At 35.0% G+C, this 22,166-nt stretch overlaps 4 protein-coding genes across 5 annotated transcripts in view; 3 read left to right on the forward strand and 1 right to left on the reverse strand.

Annotated features, from left to right (window-relative positions):
* LOC105180299 (probable sodium/metabolite cotransporter BASS4, chloroplastic) overlaps positions 1-3,506 on the forward strand; it is a gene marked incomplete in the record, with an annotated part of 10,349 nt that extends 6,843 nt beyond the window's left edge. Inside the window, 5 exon segments of the mRNA XM_020691542.1 lie at positions 635-702; positions 1,950-2,035; positions 2,868-2,997; positions 3,235-3,336; positions 3,408-3,506. Coding sequence (XP_020547201.1) covers positions 635-702; positions 1,950-2,035; positions 2,868-2,997; positions 3,235-3,336; positions 3,408-3,482 — 461 coding nt within the window.
* A 4,248-nt stretch (positions 3,507-7,754) lies between these two features.
* LOC105180097 (nifU-like protein 4, mitochondrial) lies at positions 7,755-10,528 on the forward strand. Its single transcript, XM_011103746.2, has 3 exons — positions 7,755-8,065; positions 8,540-8,701; positions 9,891-10,528. The coding sequence occupies exons 1-3, from the start codon at positions 7,837-7,839 to the stop codon at positions 10,352-10,354; spliced, it is 855 nt and encodes a 284-aa protein (XP_011102048.1). The 5' UTR covers positions 7,755-7,836; the 3' UTR covers positions 10,355-10,528.
* Positions 10,529-13,767: 3,239 nt separating this feature from the next.
* On the forward strand, positions 13,768-14,529 carry LOC105180100 (pentatricopeptide repeat-containing protein At4g39530-like). The gene has a single exon (XM_011103751.1). The coding sequence runs from the start codon at positions 13,768-13,770 to the stop codon at positions 14,527-14,529; it is 762 nt and encodes a 253-aa protein (XP_011102053.1).
* A 2,661-nt stretch (positions 14,530-17,190) lies between these two features.
* Positions 17,191-22,166, reverse strand: part of LOC105180098 (neutral/alkaline invertase 3, chloroplastic) — a 6,779-nt gene continuing 1,803 nt past the window's right edge. For both annotated transcript variants that reach the window (XM_011103748.2, XM_011103747.2), the window contains exons 2-7: positions 22,131-22,166; positions 21,007-21,172; positions 20,696-20,907; positions 18,704-19,197; positions 18,571-18,619; positions 17,191-17,800 (exon numbers count right to left, since the gene is read on the reverse strand). The exon at positions 22,131-22,166 is cut by the window's right edge and continues 739 nt beyond it. In XM_011103748.2, the coding sequence (XP_011102050.1) occupies positions 17,474-17,800; positions 18,571-18,619; positions 18,704-19,197; positions 20,696-20,907; positions 21,007-21,172; positions 22,131-22,166 (1,284 nt within the window). In that variant the 3' untranslated portion in view covers positions 17,191-17,473. The remainder of the gene's footprint in view (positions 17,801-18,570; positions 18,620-18,703; positions 19,198-20,695; positions 20,908-21,006; positions 21,173-22,130) is intronic.

Here is a 22,166-nt window from a genome sequence, read left to right on the forward strand (position 1 = left end):
TTCCCTATTATGTCTAGTACCAGGTTGGTCCATCAGAACAGTGTGTAATAGAACTGATGTTTATATCTATTTGCGTTCGCTTATGGTTGCTGAACTCCCTGTGCAAATATTAGATTCTCTACTCAAATTTGCTAGTTAGTATTTATTAATTTCGTAATTTTTTAATGATAAGTAATGTTCCGTAAACTGCTTCAAAATTTTAAGTTATATTCAGTTATTACAATAAGAAGGCATATTCAACATCAGCAAATATTTTTATCTTATCATTAGTTTTGATGTATCCAGTGTTCAAGTACTAATTTAGCAATTATGGAAAGTGATTCTTTCTGTATTATTATAGCAGAGTAGCTGTGAGATTGTGCATGGTGGACCAATCAAATGAAATGAGTTTTGAGACTTTTTTATTGAAATCATGAATGTTCAATGCAGCCAACAACACTATCTCACTGTGTCATTCCCTCTATTGATAATATTCTATTTATAAATTTCTGGATAAAAGTCTTCTTCATAATTAATTAATCCAGGCATAAAAGTTTGGGTTTCACATGATAACATACTTCGCCCAGATGCATTAATAGAGTGTTTATGATTATATTGCTTTTCTCACTTGACACATTTATGATTTACCTTGCAGGGGTAGCCAGTTTTGCAGATGGAAATCGTAAGCTTTTGGCAATGATTAGTGCAGTCTTTCTTAGTTTCGTGAGATCCACTGTTGGCTTTGCTATCATGTTTCACTTACATTTTCATTTGTCATTGTAAGAATCAATGGTAGAAGAGTCCAGTTCACATTGTTTTAAGTCTTAGGAAATGCATTTTTAGTACATGGGAGTAATGCCTCCAGGGTACTACTTGTGATAAATAAGGGTAAGCTAAGAAATAGCTCTGTCCTGGGGAGACCAAACATCAAGAATATTTCTCTGGAGCAGGGAACCACTGGCCCTCTCAGCTTCTTGGTCCCTGCAATTTTATAGTTATAGGATATGTGCATATTGATAGAAAACACATGGACATAATCGTATGAACAGTCTTCTCTTTTCTGTAAATTTTATTATTTATCTTAAAGGAACACTTTGATATAAACTGGAATAAGCTAATTGAAAAGAACGGAATAAGTCCAACATGAACATGATATTGAGTTCTTAAAATACTTTGTTGGCCGCAAGAATATGATGTCAAATGTAGTAAGATTGGAACATAATTTGGCTTTATGACTGGACTTGATGAAGGTAAAAGTTTCCATATTAATGTGGGGACCAGTTCCTCTTATTCGTCTGGTGCTGCCTCTTAAGAGAATGAGCATGAAAACTTGTGTGTTTTACTTCATCATTAACTGCCTTTTTTTTTCGGATGAAAGAACTATCGAGTCTGCTGTCGTACCTGTTTAGCCTACTTGTTAGCCCATGATCTGCCTAGCTGATTTGCCTATGATAGCAGGAACCAAATTGTAAAAACGTTGAAATTTAAAACTTGGGGGTGCTCCAATATGAGTGAGACGGTTGCTTAATATATATGACCTAGAATTCCAGTAGGACTTGGCGCATGTATAAGAAGCCTTTATATATATATATATCCCATTCTGCAACTTGGGCAAGTTTTTCATATGAGACTCATGTAAAACATAGAACAAATATACAGGTAGGCTTAGGATACCTAGGTCATCACTATTCTTGTTTGCTGTATGACAATCCTATCTGTTCACAGTTGTTTGGAGTTTTCATCTGTTTTTTTGTTTCCTGGTGGATTGTCATGTCCTTTTATTCCTTGGTTCTTTTCTGCAACAAAATTGACATTAATCAAACAGTTCCCTTATGTGGTTCTAGGCCAGTTAATTTGTCTTTAGCTATATTTTTAAATGTACTTTCTTCTGAAGTTATGCTTATAGAGCCACTCTTCTACTTCTGTGATCTTGATCATGATTTTGTGTCTGATCTTTGCTCCTTATGTAGGTCCCTTGGATTCAAGTCAGCAGATCAAGGGCACTTCTTTTAATGGTGAAGCCAGCAATTTTTCTTGTGGCTGTCACAATGGGAGCGTATGTTAAATTCTTGTGGCCATTTTCCTCGTTTTCTCCTCGTGGGTTTGCTTTGTTTTTGTCTTATTAAGATTTTGATTATGACTGTTACAACCGTCTCTAATTGGAATATGTTATTCAAATTCACGTAACGTATATGTTTGTAGTCTCCCATGAGTGAGTTGTGCATTATATCCATCCTAAGGAACTGCATCTCCGAAAATTCAAGCCTTATTTCATTACTAATATGGGTCATTAAAACTGGCAGTTTAAGAATTTCCAGATTTAGAAAAAGCAAAAAGAAAAAAGAAGAGTTTGTTTCCTATGCTACCACTGTTTGGTATTCTTAAAATATATTTGCTACTACTGTGCATTGTACCTGAGAATTTCTTTATTACCCGGCTTTTAATTGTTTCATTTTGAGGCCCTCTCAAGCAGTTGATAAATTGAACACTTCAAATCGTATTGTGTAGGATTCTTTTATCCCCTTGCATGTTTCAGGGTAGACAACCCGAGAAGTGAAAAGAATACATGGGTTGGCGTGGATTTTATTTATTTTGTCACTTTCAAGACTTCCTGTCTGGTCACAACTTTGTAATTAGGATTCATAGAGAAAAGGATGGACCTGCTGTTTTTGTTGATCTGATATTTCTTTCCAATTCTCATGAAATGTGAATTAGATATTCTATATTTCAATGAGTAGGAGGCTAGGAGCCCACTTAGAAGTGAATTAGACCTTATTCTAGGACTGTTGAACAGTATCAGAGTCCATGTTTAGGTGATTCTCAAATACAGCTCCTTGTATATCACTTCACTGGCTTTAAACGCAATGCACCTCTGTAACTTGTTGCAGGTTTCTGCATGCTGTCCTATTAGCTTTTAATGCTTTGGCTATTCCAAGTCTTTCACTCATGTCTGGAGGTAGTAAGTCACCTTTTGCCAAGAACGAAAACGCCAGTGCTCTTTTACTTGTTGCCAGCCAGGTGGGATATGCTTGTTCATCTACTTTACGTTCTCATTCTTGCTAAACAATATCTGTCGTATTGACATGCAAAATATTCGTGGACGAATCTAAATACTTGTACATTTACAATTAAATAAGTAAAGAAACCAAATGTGCTGAAATTAATGTAGGAGTAACAGGAGCAGCATAGTATACACGAGGAATCGAATATTGTTAATATGAAGGCTTTGCCTCGTTATCTTGCATGCTTTTGTAGAAAACCTTGCCCGTGATGGTAGCAGTTGTCGAGCAGCTTGGTGGTGCTTTAGGTGAATCTGGCTTACTTGTTCTTCCATGTGTAGCAGCGCATCTGAACCAGGTCAACCACAATTTTTCTCACCCAGTCTCATCCATAGTAAGTTTTGGCTGACATGAACAATTGTTTTGTAGATTATCATTGACTCCTTCCTAGTAAGTCTCTGGAAACAAAAGGAGGGTGAATTTGGAAATGCCAAGTCCGCATAGGCCTTGTTTTAAGAGACACACTGATGAGCACAGGACCCAACTGCTGATCCATCACATATCTTGGCTGAAACTCTTCTCCTGCATAAATCTAAGGTTAGTCTATCATTTCTTGGAAGAATGGCAGGACCTTATATAAATATTAATGCAGCAAGGAAACAAAGTCTCTAGTATAAAATGAGGGATATTACATTTTCCCCCTTTTCTTGAAAAGGAGTGGAAATTTACATGAAATGTCGAACATCAAAGTTGTAGATTTCAATTCCAGTATCGAAAGAGCTTTAGGATATGATGGAATTTGATCAATATCAAAACTTCAGAACTGTACAAGTGCATTGTTTTTGTGAATGTGTATGCATTTGAGTTAATATCTGAACATTATGCAAAAGTGGTGTATTTTTCTCAATAGTCAATACAACCCGATTTTGATGAATACTGCATCTCAAATTTATGGCTCCTACTTGCTTTTAGAATATCTCAAAATAAGACTTATATGTTGACATTAAAATTCTCATGAAGAACTTTTTCATGCAGTGTCACTAATACACGTTTGTGAACACTTTTAAAATCGAAGTTTATTTAAAAAATGTACTTTTCGCTAAGTGCTTTCTGAAAAGTCCTTTAAATAAAATTGTACTCGAGCATTCAAATTTATTATTCACATGAAGCCATATTTGGTAAAGCTAGTTGGAAAGTGCACATTGACATGTACTTGATGATAGTATTCTTAAGCCTCCAACCCACTCTTATCACATGTTTACTTTTTATAATTAATGTCCTCGCGTTGATCCATTCGGCACGGGATATAGACTGATTGGACTGGATCTTGTGGGATAAAGAAATCCAACTCAATCCAGTTGTGGTGATTAAACATGCGAAAACAAAATGAATGCATTAGGAAATGACTCGGGAGAAGCTGGTGACAGCTTTCATAGTACTGTTGAAGGAGACGCCTTGGCCATCGGAGGCGATTCTCTGAAGGTACTCCGGTCACCAATCGAATGGGGGAATGCTGAGCCTAGGGACGACGGATGTGTTGTTGGAAAGTTACTGGATGAGAACTTGGGCTCTGGTTTTGCCGGGGAGAGGAGGGGTAATGAGCAGTGGCGGGGCGGGTGGCAATGGGCCTGAGTTTCTTGATTGGTCCATAGCAGTGCGAATAAGTGAACAAAGGACCAATATGATACTTTTCAAAATATAAGGGATCAAAAGTAAAGAACAAAATTGAATTCGCCATTTTACTCTTAAAAAATTCAAATTTTGGTCTAGATTTTCGTTGAAAAGGGGATCATAAGTTTACTTTGAAATAAAATTTAAAATTTAGGGATGTTAATGTTAAAATAATAAAAATGATGGACTTTAGTGATTTAGACACAAACTTAAGGGATGAATTATGATATTTACCCTAAAAGCTAAATTCAGAAGGCATTTTACATGTTTAAGAATATATTCAACTAGCATTTTAATTTCTAAAAAAATTATAATCTAGATTTTGAAATCTTGAGTCGTATTGAAGTTTTTCTAATAAAATTTTAATTGATTAAATGAAGCAAATGCCTCGAATAATTAATATATATTTATATGCCCTATAAAGACCCTCCACATTACGAATGATCGTTAGTGATATCGTTGTATCGATTTTTTGTTAAAAATATTTTCCAATTGATATAATTAACTTATTCAATTTTTTAAAATTTATATTAATTGTTAAACTACTTTTTTTTTTTCAATATAATGTATGGTCTATATATTTTAATTTTATTTAAAATATATTTTAAAACATGAAATATTATTTATATATGTATACAAAAATGATGTGCCATAATTTTCTGAACAGTTAGTAAACAGGAAAATTTATTTTTTTGAACAGTTTTGTAGTGTATATAGGGCTTTTTCCAATTTCTTCCTATTTCTTACAGTTTTCTCATATTGTATCTCATTAGATGAAAATATTATTTAATTTTTATCCTCACATCTATATGCCATACAATAATGAATTTAGCCTTTAGCAATCTCACGTGCATTTTCAATTATATTAGGACTATAGTTGAGAAACTTATCAACTCATGAGATGCAATGTGAGAAAGTTGCAATAAATGGAATTAAATTGAAAAGGGCCCTTACGGGACAAAATGTGAAATTTTTTCCTTTAGTGTTACATTACTTTGTGTGCCGCCCAATTTAGTACATAGAGACACTACTTGTAAACCAATCTTAAAGTACCTTTAGTTTACCATAAATGATAAATATTAGTTATAGTTATTAAATAAACTAGGCAGAATCACACTATTGGGATATAAGTTTATCCAGAAACAGATAAGTTATATAAACAAGTTTTTGGAAAAAAATTATTATTCCAAAAGCTTCACTATTTCAACTTTGACCCATTCAGTCTGATTAGATATTATCACAAATATTATAGGTAACCCCTAGGACCCACCATTTGGTTAAATCTAACTTCATGATATTAGCTATTGCTAGGACACAATAATTGACTAATATGCATTTTTTTTCTTTTGATTTTTTTCTTGGATACGAAAATCATATCATACGTTTGCCACGAAGAGCTATATAATACATGTAAGTAATAATTCAACCCCCTCGGTGCTGTAGTGAGCATTTCTTGCCAATCGATGTGCAGGACTGTTCGTTTGTTGATGAACATGCACTAAAGTGATGGAATGAAAAGCCACTGCTAATGTCCTGATACTCAAACCCAGTGATTTAGCCGCTTTTAACATTCCACTGAGAACTTCTCCACAAAATCAGAATAGGTAAGGTGATAGGGGGTCTTAAACCCATTAAGAACACTTGACCCAAACATAGGTCTAGACCCATGCATTTGTGTGGTAAATTTGTTAAGCATAATAATAACTACAAGTTACTATAAAAGGGAAACAATCTTGCTTTAATAAAATCGTGCAAAACAGCTAAATGTTGAACGTTCTTAGAATTGTACAAAACATGACCCAAACGCAGGTCTAAACCCATGCATTTGTATGGTAAATTTGCTAAGCATAATAATGATTAGAAGCTAGTTTAAAAGGGAAACAAACTTGGTTTAATAAAACCATGCAAAACTGCTCAATTTTGAACGCTCTAGGAATTGCACGAAACTTGACCCAAACATAGGTCTACACCCATGCATTTGTGTGGTAAATTTGCTAAGCATAATAATAATTACAAGTTAGTATAAAAGGAAAATAAATTTGCTTTAATAAAACCATGCAAAACTGCTAAATTTTGAACGTTCTCTGAATTCCATGAAACTTGACGCAAACGTAGGTCAACACCTAGGCATTTGTGTGTTAAATTTGTTAAGCGTAATAAAAACTATAAGTTAATATGAAAGGAAAACTAACTTTATTTAAAAAAATCATAAAATACAGCTAAATGTCGAACATTCCCACAATTCCACGAAACTTGACTCAAATGTAGGTATAGACCCATGCATTTGTATGGTAAATTTCTTATGCGTAATAATAACTGCAAGTTAATATGAACGGGAAGCGAACTTTCTTTAATAAAATCGTGCTAAATAGCTAAATTTTGAACGTTTTCAGAATTCCACGAAACATGACCTAAACGTATGTTTAGACCTAAGCATTTGTGAAGTGCATTTGTTAAGCATAATAATAACTGTAGGTTTGTATGAAACGAAAACAAACTTTCTTTGACAAACCGAGCAAAACAACTTTCTTATGAACGTTATCAAAATTCCATAAAGCTGGACCCAAACATAAGTCTACACCCATACATTTGTGTGGTAAATTTGCTAACCAACATAGAAACTATTTTTAACATTTTTGAGACCAGTGAATTTTCGTAAATTATGGGACCAAAAAGGGCACCAATTATTTTTTGTGGGATCAAATATGCAACTTGGTCTTATCTTAATATTTCTTAAAATATGAAAAAATTATTTATTATATGTACGTATATATGGAAGGATGACAACTAGTATCACAGTAAAACTCTGTTGCCACGTCAACTTTTGAACATTCAAATTTATTCATTACCTTTCATAAAATTTAGTGATAATTGTAATTTCAATATTTTTTTAATGAATTTATTAAAATAATCTTGAAACTTATCAACTTTAGACACTTTTATTTTTTGAATCAAATTTCCCATAGTTACTAAACAACTTATCAATCAATATTAATTATTTAATATTTTACACACAAGTCGTAGAATGATGGCACTTAGTAAAACCGCCAACCAAAGATCTTTGAATAGCGATTTTATCAGTGAAGGCCAAAAGAAGTCATCATAAGGTTTTAGCAGAAACATTAAAAGCCAAAGAACTCCCTACACCGACCTTCTTCTCCCAGAGAAACCCTGAAGAATTGAATTGATGATGAAAAACTTTGGTAGATTTTTGTACCGAACCATTCTGTATAGCTGTGGCAATGGCGGATTGCTATCGAAGCCCAACAACTCGCGAAATGTTGCTCGGGGGTTATACATATACCATCAGCTTCTTTTCTCTTCTTCTTCAGCAGTGAAAACTAGTGATTTCTCCGGTCTTACCTCGTTAAGGGCTTCTTTAGGCACCTCCTACTCCCAGAGGGATAATTTCCGAGGTCTTTTGTTTTGTGAATTCTGTTATTACTGCGCTGATTTTTTGTCTTTTTAGTCATTAGTGTGTTGGATTTTGAAAGTTTATTAGAAAATGTGATAGAGACTTGTTGAGTTTCCGGTTGTTGGTTGTTTGGACTAAGGATTGGATTGTCACTGTTGGGAAATGATCTTTTGGAGTTTTGAATTGTTGCCTAAATTGTGGAGGACGAAAGTTGTGTGAAACGATTTTTGCTCCTTCTTGGTTGTTGTTCTTTTATTTCTAGGAGCCATATTTGTGTATTTTTCATTAACAGTTTCATCTGTGTCAAAAAAATTAATTAGCTTGAGTTTGGTATGTCCTTATCTTGTTCCATTCCTCATTTCAGAGTAAAACTTAAAACTATAAAATGTTAATTTATATTTTGCATTACATTGTTGTACATGAAAATGGAAATGCTTTTATTTTTATAAGAGATCCTAACAGTTGCTTTGGACAGGGCAGAGGAGGAGCATGTTCATCCAAACACAGTCGACTCCTAATCCTGCATCTCTCATGTTCTATCCTGGGAAGCCCTTAATGGATACAGGAAGTGCAGACTTTCCCAATGCACGCGCTGCTATGAGCTCGCCACTAGCAAAGAACCTGTTTGGAATTGATGGTGAGAACCCATCTTCCACCATTTACATTTGTATGCTTTTGAGGATCATGTTGAAATATGAACATATGAATGATTAAGTTATGTACTGGATTATCTGTTCTGCTTTGTTTATTCACGGTTCTCATAATTGTGCTCATGTCAAATTTCAAATTTAATAGGACTGCTCATTAATCCATTGGAATTTTCAAGTTGTGTCTCAATTCTTTGGAAGTTATCAAGCTTGTTGCCTATAGAATTTCATGGTAATGGCAGTTGTCACGGAAATGTGTGTGAGTCTGTGAGAGTTTTTGTTTAATAAGGAATATCATACTCGGTGCTGGTTATCAAAACTCTATCATCTAGGGAATTTTCTTCTTATTTGCTTGTTTCTTCTTTTTATCACATTTGTGAAACACACTATATATAGTTCTAATACTTTAACCTAACCTCCTGTTAGTCTCTAAAATTTCAAAATGAGCTTGTTTGTATGTTTCATCAAGTATGGAGCAAATGGTTAATGATCCTTTAGCTATGGTATGATTGCAAAGATGCATCAGAAGCAGAAATATGTATTGTTGGATTCAATATCCGTTCAATTTAAAAGTTGGAAGAATACTTTCTTCCAAGAGTATGCGCAAGCATTTTAAATGTGTTATTTATATTCTCTTCAGAGTCAAACTTCTATCTCCTATGGAAATTAAATCTGCTTCATGAGGGAGCAATAAGTTTGTCAATATTCTAGAACTTTTGCTTTAAATCATTTATATAAGTTCGGAGGTGGTGTTTAAAATCTATATTGCCTGGATTTGTTGACACCTGTGCAATTGAAACTCGTTTTTGGTCTAATAACCTAATCACTGTATTTGTTCTTGATGAATGCAATAGGTGCAAGCTGCAGAGATGCGGCATTTTACTGCACAAGTGCATGGTTGTCGTATAAGGCTAATAGATAGTAGAACTCTGTCTCTTAAGCCAGCTTATAAGGAGTATGTGTTTAAAAATCTAGATAAGAGAACAGTGAATGCTGTGTGGTACTTATCAAAATAAATTGATAAATAGACGTGAAAAAAGTTGTCTCAGTATTATTTGTATCTTAAGATCTTGCTCATAAAATTGTCTCTGTTTTTATATAGTTGAATACTGCCTATAAACATTTGTGTTTTTCAGGCTGATCATTTATTTGATAGGTCATTTGTTACTCTTGGTGCAGGAATTACCAGGGTCTTCTTTGGAACAGATTTTGTAACCGTCACAAAATCAGAGGACAGTTCATGGGATTTTCTGAAACCTGAAATCTTTGCAGCAATCATGGATTTCTATTCCTCTGAGCAGCCATTGTTCTTGGATTCGAATACTGCAGCTTCCATGGACACAGCTATTCACGAAGATGATTCAGAGACTGTTGCTATGATTAAAGAACTATTAGAGTCTCGTATCCGTCCAGCAGTGCAAGATGATGGTGGAGACATAGGATTTGTCAGATTTGATCCTGACACCGGAATCGTGAAACTAAGAATGCAAGGCGCCTGCAGTGGTTGCCCTAGCTCCTCCGTCACTCTGAAATCAGGCATTGAGAATATGCTAATGCATTATGTGCCTGAAGTCAAAGGTGTGGAACAAGAACTCGACGCTGAAGATGGAGATGCAGCGTTAACTGGAGCACCATACGAGTAGATGAGAACTCGACTTCGTTGTGTGGAGTAGAACAGGTTTTGTAGAAAGGATACATGTTATCTCGCACAGAGACAGTCATAAATATGAAGGTTGGTTTATGAATAAATCTGCAAGTTTTTAGAAACTAACCTGAAAATCCTGTCTGTTTATTAATGGTTTCTTTATCCTACTGCATATTAATCCTCATACTGCCTTGTTTATATACATTTGCATGATGCAAAACGTGCATTTCTACAAAGTGAATTGTAGGCATCTCAATCATCTATGTATAGGGTATCTCTTTTTTTGTTGGTTAAATTACTAATGCTGCATTGCATATACTTTTTATTAAATATTTATGGTAATATGTTTTGTTACCTCGCACCGTACGGAAGGACACGATTGTCAACAGTATGGTATTGGTTCATATATAGACGATATGAAATAATTGGGATGATATTGGCATAATATGTGACCAATCCTAAATTTGCATGAAGTATACATGTGATATTAATAAAATATGTCGTGTTATAAAAAATCTAAACAGAAATATAATAAAGTAATCTTACTTATAGCAGCTGCAATGTGCCACTCATGTTTCCTTTGCTTTTCAAATTGATATTGCATAATTCACTGCACAGTATAAAATTGAGAATACAACACTATCCCAGTTGAATGTTGGAGTTGCTTCAGTATCCTCTACTTTTTGCATATATAGTACTAGACGAATAAGAACACCTCGCACCGCCTAATAGCACTAATGCAAATGCACCTGCATACTGTTTCACGTCATCAATTGGAGTGTAATAAGTGATTTCGACCCCACAAAGATGGTTTGCAACGGCATTAGTCCCCAAGTGTGAACCTTTGAATGAACTTGAATTGGGAGGCAAACCTAAGTATACCATACAATAATCCTGCTGTTCATAAGTAGATCTTTTAAGATCCACTTCGGTCGCAAGCTCACGATCTATAGGGAGGCCTCAAATTATCGCAACATCTTGAAGAGTTTATGGTCCTTGTCCCACTCGAAATGAAAAGTGTGTGTTTTAGGACGTCATTTCTTCTTAAGTATTGCCATAAGATGAAAATCATAGTTGAGTTTTTCCCATCGATAAACACCAAGCCCATCTAGTATAGTACATCAAACACGCGATATGGGGGGAAATTATTTATAAAAAAAATTCCAAAATAATCTATTTGCACATCTTGCATGTAGTGTTCTAGCAACCTCACCGTCGACCACATCATCAAATCTCTATTGTGCTTGTTGTAACAAGATACTACCATTAAGTGGAACGTATATTGCTCTTCTACCCATGTTGCAATTTTTCAAATTTTGGTGTGCTAAGACTTAGTGTGGTACTTGTCAAGTTTGATGCATGAAACTTTGGTTGAGCTACATTTATAGCTCAGAAAAATGCATAGTACACCCGACTTCGAATTACATTAGAATATTAATGAGTTATTAAATATTAATTAAATTATAATTACAAATAATTAAATGAAATTTGAAAAAAAAGGATGCAAATTTTTTACGAATAAAAAATTTATAAATTCATAATTCTATAAGATTATAAATATAGTAATTGATTTTTTTATCATATATGAACTTGCATTAATTTTCACACGATATTCAATATTATGTACAGTTAAATAGAAGAGAAAATAAAATTTATACCGATGAAATATAGTAATTTTAAATATGCACGAGTAGAAAATAATTGATGGAACAAATTGATCAAAGATACTTATTTTGACAAAAAAAAAAAATGTATTGAAGAGGGTTTTATTCAATTAATATTATGCCAACCAATAATAATTACTTTAGAGAGTTGAACCTTAATAAATAGTATATGTCACACTCAATATGGATATTCTGTAAATTTATTTAATAAATGCTTTTTGAGAACGTTCAAAATTTAGCTGTTTTGCACGGTTTTATTAAAGCAAGTTTGTTTCCCTTTTATACTAACTTGTAGTATTATTACGCTTAGCAAATTTACAATACAAATGCTTGGGTCTAGACCTGCGATTGGGTCAAGTTTCATCGAATTCTGATAACGTTCAAATGTTAACTGTTTTGCATGATTTTATTTAAACAAGTTTGTTTCCCTTTTATACTAACTTGCAGTTATTATTACGCTTAACAAATTTACAACACAAATGCTTGGGTCGAGGCCAACACTTGGGTCAAGTTTCATTGAATTCTGAGAACGTTCAAAATATCGATGTTTTGCACTGTTTTATTAAAACAAGTTTGTTTCCCTTTTATACTAACTTATAGTATTATTACGCTTAGCAAATTTACCACAGATATTCTAGGGTCTAGACCTACGATTGGGTCAAGTTTTGTCGAATTCTGAGAACGTTCAAAAGTTAGCTGTTTTGCACGGTTTTATTGAAACAAGTTTATTTCCTTTTTATACTAACTTGTCGTTATTATTACGCTTAGCAAATTTACAACACAAATGCTTGGGTCTAAACCAACGTTTGGGTCAAGTTTCCTCGAATTTTGAAAACGTTCAAAATTTAGCTGTTTTGCATGGTTTTATGAAAGCAAGTTTGTTTCTCTTATATACTAACTTGTAGTATTATTACGCTTAGCAAATTTACAATACAAATGCTTGGGTCTAGACCTGCGATTGGGTCAAGTCTCGTCGAATTCTGAGAACGTTCAAATGTTAGCTGTTTTGCACGGTTTTATTAAAACAAGTTTGTTTCCCTTTTACACTAACTTGTAGTTATTATTACGCTTAGCAAATTTACCACACAAATGCTTGGGTCTAGACCAACATTTGGGATAGGTTTCGTCGAATTCTAGGAACGTTCAAAATTTAGCTGTTTTGCACTTTCAGGGTGGGCAGGCTGTTAAAGAGAAAAGATAACTCTTCTCGAGGCCCACGCCGACGTCTCCGGACTCCCTAACATTGTCGTCAGTCGCCGTATCTCAGTTCAGGAATTTTAACCCGATTCCCTTTCGGAGCACGCACTGAACGCGTTGTCTGTCGGGCTTCCCCCGACCCTTAGGATCGACTAACCCATATGCAAGTGCCGTTCACATGGAACCTTTCCCCTTTTCGGCCTTCAAAGTTCTCATTTGAATATTTGCTACTACCATCAAGATCCGCACCGACAACCGCTCTACCGGCGCTCAGGGTTTTGCGGCCACCGCTGCGCCCTCCTACTCATCGGGGCCTGGCCCTGCCCCGACGGTTGGGTATAGGTCGCGTGCTTCAGCACCATCCATTTTCGGGGCTAGTTGATTCGGTAGGTGAGTTGTTACACACTTCTACCACCGTCCTGCTGCCTTAATCGACCAACACCCTTTGTGGGATCTAGGTTAGCTAAACGATATTGTTAGTTGGAATGCTTTAATAGCTGGATATGTGAACTCAGGCCATTATGAAGCAGCAATTGGATTTATAAGGAGCATGTTGTTGCAGGGGTTTCACCCTGATATTTACACCTATTCTATTCTCTTAAGTGTTTGTGGTGATTTACCAGCAACTGAATGGGGCAAGCAAACTCATTGCTGCATCATAAAACCTGGATTAGATTCTAATGTTGTGGTTGGAAGTGCTCTTATTGATATGTATGCCAAGTGTGGACGGCTAAACGATGCTCGAAAAGTGTTCAATATCCTTCCGGGTAAGAATCTGGTTTCATGGAATGTTATGATTACAGGTTATGCCCAACATGGTTTTGGAAGAGAAGCCTTGGAGATTTATGACCTTATGCTGAGGAATGGAGTTAAACCAAATGACATCACATTCATCGGAATACTATCTTCCTGTGGGCATGTAGGAGCTCTGGAGGAGGCATTGCATCATTTTGGTTCAATGACCAATGACTTTGGGGTTACTCCACGACCAGATCATTTGGCCTGTATAGTCAGTCTATATGCCCGCAAAGGTCAAACAAAAGGAGCTTATGATTTCATAAGGCGTTTTCCTGGTGAGCCCAATAAAGTAGTTTGGCGGTGTCTTTTATCTGGCTGTGTGACTAACAAAGACTTGGAGTTGGCTGTATATGCTGCTGAAAAAATTTTGAGTATTGATCCCAATGATGCATCTGTTCATGTCATGTTGTCTAATATCTATGCTGATTCAAATATGTGGAGTGAAGCTTCCCAAGTCAGAAAGCTAATGGAAGGGAAGACACTCAGAAAGGAAACTGGGTATAGCTGGGCTTGATTGGGTAAGAGTGAGTTGTTTCTATCTGCATGTCAGGATTTGAATCCATAGGGAGATTGGATGCGTGAAGTTTGAGTGGACTGTTATCCCAACTGGTTCATGTTGGAAATGTCCTCAACAGATCTTGTCAATGTAGACCAAACAGAATACGTATCATCTCCATAAGTTTTGCTTTATATTTGCTGTTTGAAATCAATGTTTGAAATCAAAATGCCTTCAGGAATGTCGGCAAGCGTGTCTCACGAGGCGAGCATGCTCGGATTCGCAGCATATGGTCGGACTTCTAGAGTGTGAGCTTTTTAGCATAAAGTTAGATCCAATTAAGCTCCCAGTGATATAAGAAATGAAGGAAACATTTCACTGAACAAAGAAAAAGGCCAAAAAGCCTCTCTATATAGGAGATATCAAGTTTTTGTTTCTTTGTTTCTTGAAGAGATGCACACGACCTCCTTTGCTTAACTCGAATATACTTTATAATAGATATAAATATAGATAACGTACATTGATTTTTGAAAGAACAATGATCAATATCAATGTTCAGAAACTAATTTTAAAAATGAATTTATATAGTTTAATGAATTCAAACTCTTTTCTGTTTTTTAATCGCAGAACAAAGTCTTAATTCAAAAAAGGAAAATAAAATATTTTATCGAGATCAAACATTACTATAATCAAAATTTAAATTAATATCACAAGAATAATTTATATAACAAAAAATTGTTGAGATAAATGAAATAGAAATAACATCTTTTTTCCGACTTGAAGGGAGTAATAAAACAAAGACAAGAGAAGAAAAAAGGATAGGAGAAATATTAGGACATCAGTCAGCCACGACAAAGTGAGTAACTGAAAACTCCCCCAACTGATATTACTGCAGAAAGAATAGAAGAAAAGAAGGTTTTGGCAGGAAAAGTATTAGTCAGAAGTTGGCTTTCGCCAGTGACATACAGACAGAGAGGGAAGAACCTCACGGTTTGGACTTCTCCAAGGTAAACTAATCTCTCTTCTGAAACAGGTACCTAAACATGGGAAGAAATAAGTACTGTGTATTAATAACGTTAGCGTATTAATATTAAATAATTCTCTTTTTTTTGAATAATTTAAAATTTTAGATGAAATAATTGTTTAAACATGATATTAGGAGTTTTGGGTTCTAATTTTATTGCCTTTTATTTATAACTGGAAGGTTTTATGGGGCAGAATGTGCATGTGAAGCGGATGTTTTTAAGATGTTGATATCAAATTACTCCTCCCTAACAAATACGTATGAGTTCACTTATCATACATGGAACAATAATTAAAAGGATGACGTATTGATAGTGATGCTAGAAAGTAGTTCCAATCCAAGAATATATTTGCTTTTTACTTTAAGTTGTCCCGAATGTTTTTTTTCCCTCCCATTTATATTTATTGGTATTTGTTCCTCTGTATATATCTTCGCAAGACAAAGAAAAAATACTTTAAAAATGCAACAGAAAATGAGGGCCCTCAATTTAGTGTCCGATGAATAATGGTTTATTTTTGTGATATTTGGCAGGCGTTGCGTCATTACGGTCGAGTCCTTATCCCATTTGAAGATTGATCGGTATAACTCTAATTTTGTCTGAAAAATATTATTTTAATTGAAAAAAATGAAAAAATTTAAAGAAACACTCAAGTAGTAATTGAATTTTATGATGAATGGTGGTCATTCACATTAAAAATGGCATGAGGTTAGGTTCTCCTTACAAAACGATCAAAACGATTAGATATGTTACATATTTTGCGGCTAATGATGGTCCCTCATATTTTTCTTCCTATAACTATGATGGTACATTCAGTCCAGCATCTTTAAGAATTATGAACAGTCCTGTAATTTAGACCCTCTCACACATTCCATATTCATTTTGACACATTTGGTCAAGGGCTTCACACATTTCGTTTTTGATTAACAAATTTGGTTCTCCCTAAATTTTTTATCAAAATATCTTGTCAGAAATAGACGCTTGAGTTGAGAGCCACATGACCTATCAAATGTTTGTTTTATGTATCATAAAATTTCTAAAATTAAAAGAAGTTCATTTCAGAAAATGTTTGATCTGTCACGTGGCTCTCGTATGTCCATTTCTGACAAGAATTTTTCACCGAAAAGTTTAGAGGAGGAAATTTATGAATTCAGGATTAAATGTCAATCCCAAAACAAAATGCGGGAGACTAGAATAAATGCGTCAAAATTAAGAGCAAATGTGTAAGGAGTCGAAATTACAAAACTATAATTATACTTCATTCAACCTATCATACCTTGCATTCTTTTCCTTTCCTGAATGAACGAACTTAATCATCAGGAAAAATTCTTTCTGCTAAACTTTGTTGAGACGTTGTCTGACTTTATCATCGTATTCTCACTAACACACTAGGTACATTAACTCTAATCTCCACGAGGTCATATAGTACGGCTAGTCGTTGTCAGCCCATAGCATGTCTACATAAAATGGTGAATTTTACAGTTAATTAATGGGGTTTACATTACTGACTTCAAATCAAAGAATTAAGGATTTAATCAGTACACCACCTTACTGTGGTCACATTGTATGTTGCATTAGCATAGCAATGTGATGCTTTGTTACCTGAGTAACATAACTGCCAGAATATGAAGGGAAATGCACAATAATACTCAAGGAATATGAGATGATACTCAACTTGGATTTGTATTGAATATATAATGTAAATACGCTAGGCGAATGTTTTTATGTATCAACTCCATTCTATATTTACATCGGTCATGCCTCTGTCTACAAGCTGAAAATATTGACAGGGTTTCAGCTCCCCAACTATATAAAGAATCAAATATTAAAGGTTCAAGCCTATACGTTGCACTCACTATCCTCATGTACCACCCTCAGAAAGCAAATAATCTCAGATCAACTGCTTCTTGCTAAAACGATGATGTAAATGTGATTAATCCTTAAACAATATAAGTCTTTTGGGAACTCTTTGGTCCCCGTTTTCTCCTGGGACTAGAGCTGATTGCGCAGGAGAAGGCGTTAATGAGCTCAGAGTCCTCTTCATTAATCAAGATCTTGGCTGCACTGGGGTTGTCGAGTAGAAGTTTTGCGACAAGGTATCCAGCAATAGACCAGGTTTGGTATAGTCGAGCCTGCTTCCCAATGAACCTTGCTCTTTTAGTGTCATAGTATTCGGGCCATTTGTCTTTGGATATGCGCTTTTCTGCAATCTTGACAACTCTTTCAGCAATTTCAGGTCTATTCATTTTAATGCAAGCAACAGTCAGCTGCAAAGAATCAAGTGAGTTCTCAGATGTTTAGTTTCAACCAGACTTGCAGAGAAGGGGGCGCTGGCTGTTACTTTAACTTCACCAGCTGACTTCAAAATAAGAGAGCATACCCTTTGACTTCAAATTTATAGTCAGCTTAGAAGGTAAATTAAGAAAATTAAAGACATGAAATGATGCCCTAAATATTGCTGCAGTTACCAGGACATTTTACGTCAAAGTTTGATCAATATACAGTGGTATTCCCTCCAGGAAAAGCATCCGAGAAGTATATTTAAGGCTTAAAAGAGAAAGTATATTTAAAGGCTTCCTTGAGTAGTTCACAGTTTAATTACACAAAAATGTTTCCCAACTGGCTAATCATGCAAATGAATAAGTTAGTACTAGAAAATCCTCGGACCCCATAACTTGAGAAGTTTCAAATGGAGAGGTTCTATTTTAAGATTATACATTGCCCCTCCTCTTAGGATGTGCAGAAATGCAATGCAGGTGGAATTATCCAATACAATCATTTTGGAATCCATGCAGCCTATATTATTTTAATTATAGCCAATTGATGAATAATTTTAACTGTTTATATTGGAGAATGAACTAGTAAAAAGCATATCAAACCTTGAATCAAGTTCGAATAGATCAGAAATTGGAAGATCTACTTTTGACAAATTCTATAAGCAAATTGAATGAGAAGTTACAGCAAACTTAATTAGCTGAACGCAGCAGTTAAATTAAAATAATGTGGTACGTTGATTAAGATTAAGAATGCATTTTACCTGCCAGAGAAGAGTTGGCCAGGCACCGCCATTGTGATAGGACCAAGGCCTGCAGAAGAGTCGACAGAAATATCATGACTTGGAAACAAAACAGCCAATGTCTAGATATGTCAAACAAGGTCAAATATATTACGTGTTCTTGGGATCACAGCCAGTTATGATCTGCCATTCCTTGCCTTCAAGAGCAGGGTAACATATTTTAAAAGGCATATCTGCAACCAAGTCTGACCATTTGGCTTCAATAAGATCCAAGATGGCATGTGATTGATCCACAGTTGCAAGACTACTCACAACAGACCATAAATTTCCCAGAGAGAAGAAGCGAAAGTCCATGTGAGCAGGCTGTAAATTTCCAATTAGATAGCCTCCTTTATTAGGCATCCATTCTGCCAGCCAAGGAGAAATTTGATCTGGGTAGATATTGAATTTGTTAACAGCATCAAATGAGTATTCTTCAGTCTTGTAACGGTAAATCTCATTAAGCTTTCTCATATCAATCCAGTAGTATTCCCTAATATGAAATGACAATGCAACAAGACGATTGTTTAATGCTCGGCTAAGGTCAGCTGATCCATCCTCCGGGGCAAGCATTTCACGAGCACATAGCAGTGCAGAATAGAACAATGCCTGCAATTCCATAAAATCATTTATATCAAAGCATGAAAAGATATTGTACAGACCCCAATGACAAATCTTCCTCCAAATACCCTCTTTCCATAAAGTCAAAGTTTAATCAGATCAAAGAAATAGACCTTAGACCTAGAAAACCAATCAAACTTCTGTTATATTTACTTCCACACCCTTCTCCAACTTCCAGTACTCAGACAGACTGTAGTAGATATTTTACCCTAGTACAGGAAAGAATTAGAACATTCATGTCTTTTCAGACTTCACGCTGTCAAAGGCATTTCAATCATTAAATAAAGGGGATAATTGCACGTAAATCCTATGTGGATTGACAATTACACCTAGTAGTCCTGACGTTTAATTCCGTCCAACAAATAGATCCATCCGTTAGTAAAATTCACATAATCTGGTGACATCAGCAAAAAATTGAATAAAAATCCATATTTACCTCCAATTGAGTTATCACACACTTATTGAAAATCAAACAAATCTTTCTTGACCAAATTATCTTATAGTAGTGAAGATGTACATCCACACATGCATTAGCGTGTGAATATGTATGTATAAGAGTAGTTTGGTCAGAAAAGATTTGTTTGACCTACAATAAGTTTTTAATAAGTCAATTGGGATAAATATGGATTTTCATTCAACTTTGTGGTTGATGGAAGCATATGTTGTGAGTTTTACTAATAGTGGATCTATTTGTTGGACGGAAACAAACGTTAAAGGTACCAGTTTTAATTGATCAACGAAGATCTATGTGTAATTATACCAAATCTCAGAGGAGGGCGGTGTACTAATCCCTTAAAATACATTCATTTGTTAGATACTGAAAACGACATCACCAGGTTTTACCCGGAAAAACATATTTTAAAGAAATAGACCAACATACTTGAGATGGACAACCTAGAATATCCCAAACCCTCATGACATTTGAGTTTCAAGCTTTTACATTTTGACATATCTGAAAATGAAGGGTTTTATAAAATTAAGGAACATTCAAAATTTTAAAAAGTTTCAAGAAAGATTGAATATTGGAAGTTAGAAAAATTATTTCTATGTCAACATTAAGATGAATAGTATTAATAAAATTAATCATCGAGATTATCTTGTAAGAAAAACACAAAATGTCAAGATAATTTAAAGTATCACCCATATACAAAAGGAGTTAAAATGTACTGTAAATCCACCTTATCATTAACAATTTGATAAAAGTTGCGATTTTCTTTTTTCAAAGTAACTGTTCAAATATGTACCATACGAGATTATGAGAAAGACAACAAATAGCATGTGATCAAACTTCTTGCTTCAAGGGATATTTTAATATTACTCTTCAAATAATTTCCCAGGCGCTAGGAAGTAATGTTGGTTTAGAGCCAGGAATTTTTATAACTGCCTGCATGTCATCAAAAACTATACTCTCGAAATCTTTACTCTTTCAGTTCTTTGTGACCACAGACAGTTGTCAAATTGACAAGCAAAATACATTAAGAAATACCTGAATCTCCAAAGGGTGACCATGTATTCCCATGCGACGATCTATCATGCAAGAACCATCAGTCACTAACAATGTAGGAAACATATCAAAACCATCAGCAAGACATAGCCTAAGAATCATCTTAATTCCAGTCTGGACATCAATTCTCTCCTGAACCGACAGATCCCCTGAGCATTTTCCATATGCACGTAACAAAATAATCCACCATAGTCCTGGAATTACACTAAACAAAAGTGAGATCCATGGGGATTCATGATGTAAAAGTCTTGTATTCCTAGAAGAGGAGCTAAAGCAGATTTCTCAGAAAGTACCGGAATCGACTGGTGCAACACGGCCGATTGCTGCTTCTCCAAAGTCAGGATCCAAGATCTCTTCCATTGCAGTGTCATCCCCATCGAGAGGCACTGTGCGCACCTTAAAACTAGCAGGCATCAACCCTTGACCGGGACTATGACAGTCCATCGTTTTCTCCCAGCTCTGCAAAACTTTGAAAAGTTATAAGCATTCCTGTCTTCTGTTCTTGCATGACTTTCAGTTGAAGATGGCAATTGGGACACATTACTTGTGCCAGTGTCAGGCACAAATTCTTATGACTGATCCCTGAACATTTTCATCACGTAATATACACCTACAGCATACTTCTCAGTGAGATCAGCCACCACCTATTGTCACTCTTTTAAAGCATTAATTTGTAATCATGAATATGCACACTAATCCAGAGAAACTTTTTAGCTGGTTACTCAAATTTGCATTTGTGGCTGGAGAGGGATGGGAAGCCACACAAATGTGAGAAGTAATTAGTAATTTGTTAATTTGTTTCACTGCATGGGAGGTAAAGCATTCTTGCTTCGTATCTCTTAGGACAGAAAAGAAGGAAGATCAGAAAAGAATTAGTGCATCTTATTCCAAAATCTTCATCAGCTCGGGAAGAGAACAGGTTTCTAGTCTAATTTGACTAGTGCTCCATTTAGTGAATATTCACAAATTTAGAATTTACATAGTTGGAAGAGATTTGAAAGAGAAATTTGAACGTGAACTGAATCCAGATATATGTTTTCAAGTTTCTGTAAAGCTTAATAAACTATAAACACCCTCTGTAATAATCGAATATGAAGTGAATTCCAAGTCTACTGATTGAGTAATTGCACTCAAGCTATAGAATTGATGAATCTGAACATAGTACTCATAAGGAATTATACTTTTGTCATTATAATTTTCAAGTTCAAAATGAGGGTACATTCTAAATGCCTGGTCCTCAAATCAGTATATAGCCATATTAACTCATTCTACTGGAAAGATCAAGAGGATATTCATTTCTGTTATTCTGGAGAAAGTTAACAGCAATTCAAGCATCCAATGGAAAAAATTATCAAGTATGCTAGTGATAGACATCTCACAAGATACACAGACATTCTAATCAGAACAATGTATTCACCTGCAGCTGAAGTGTGTGAAGAATAAAGTTACGGAA

Source organism: Sesamum indicum, unplaced genomic scaffold, assembly GCF_000512975.1.
Source record: "Sesamum indicum cultivar Zhongzhi No. 13 unplaced genomic scaffold, S_indicum_v1.0 scaffold00321, whole genome shotgun sequence".
In the NCBI taxonomy this organism is placed as follows: Eukaryota; Viridiplantae; Streptophyta; class Magnoliopsida; order Lamiales; family Pedaliaceae; genus Sesamum; species Sesamum indicum.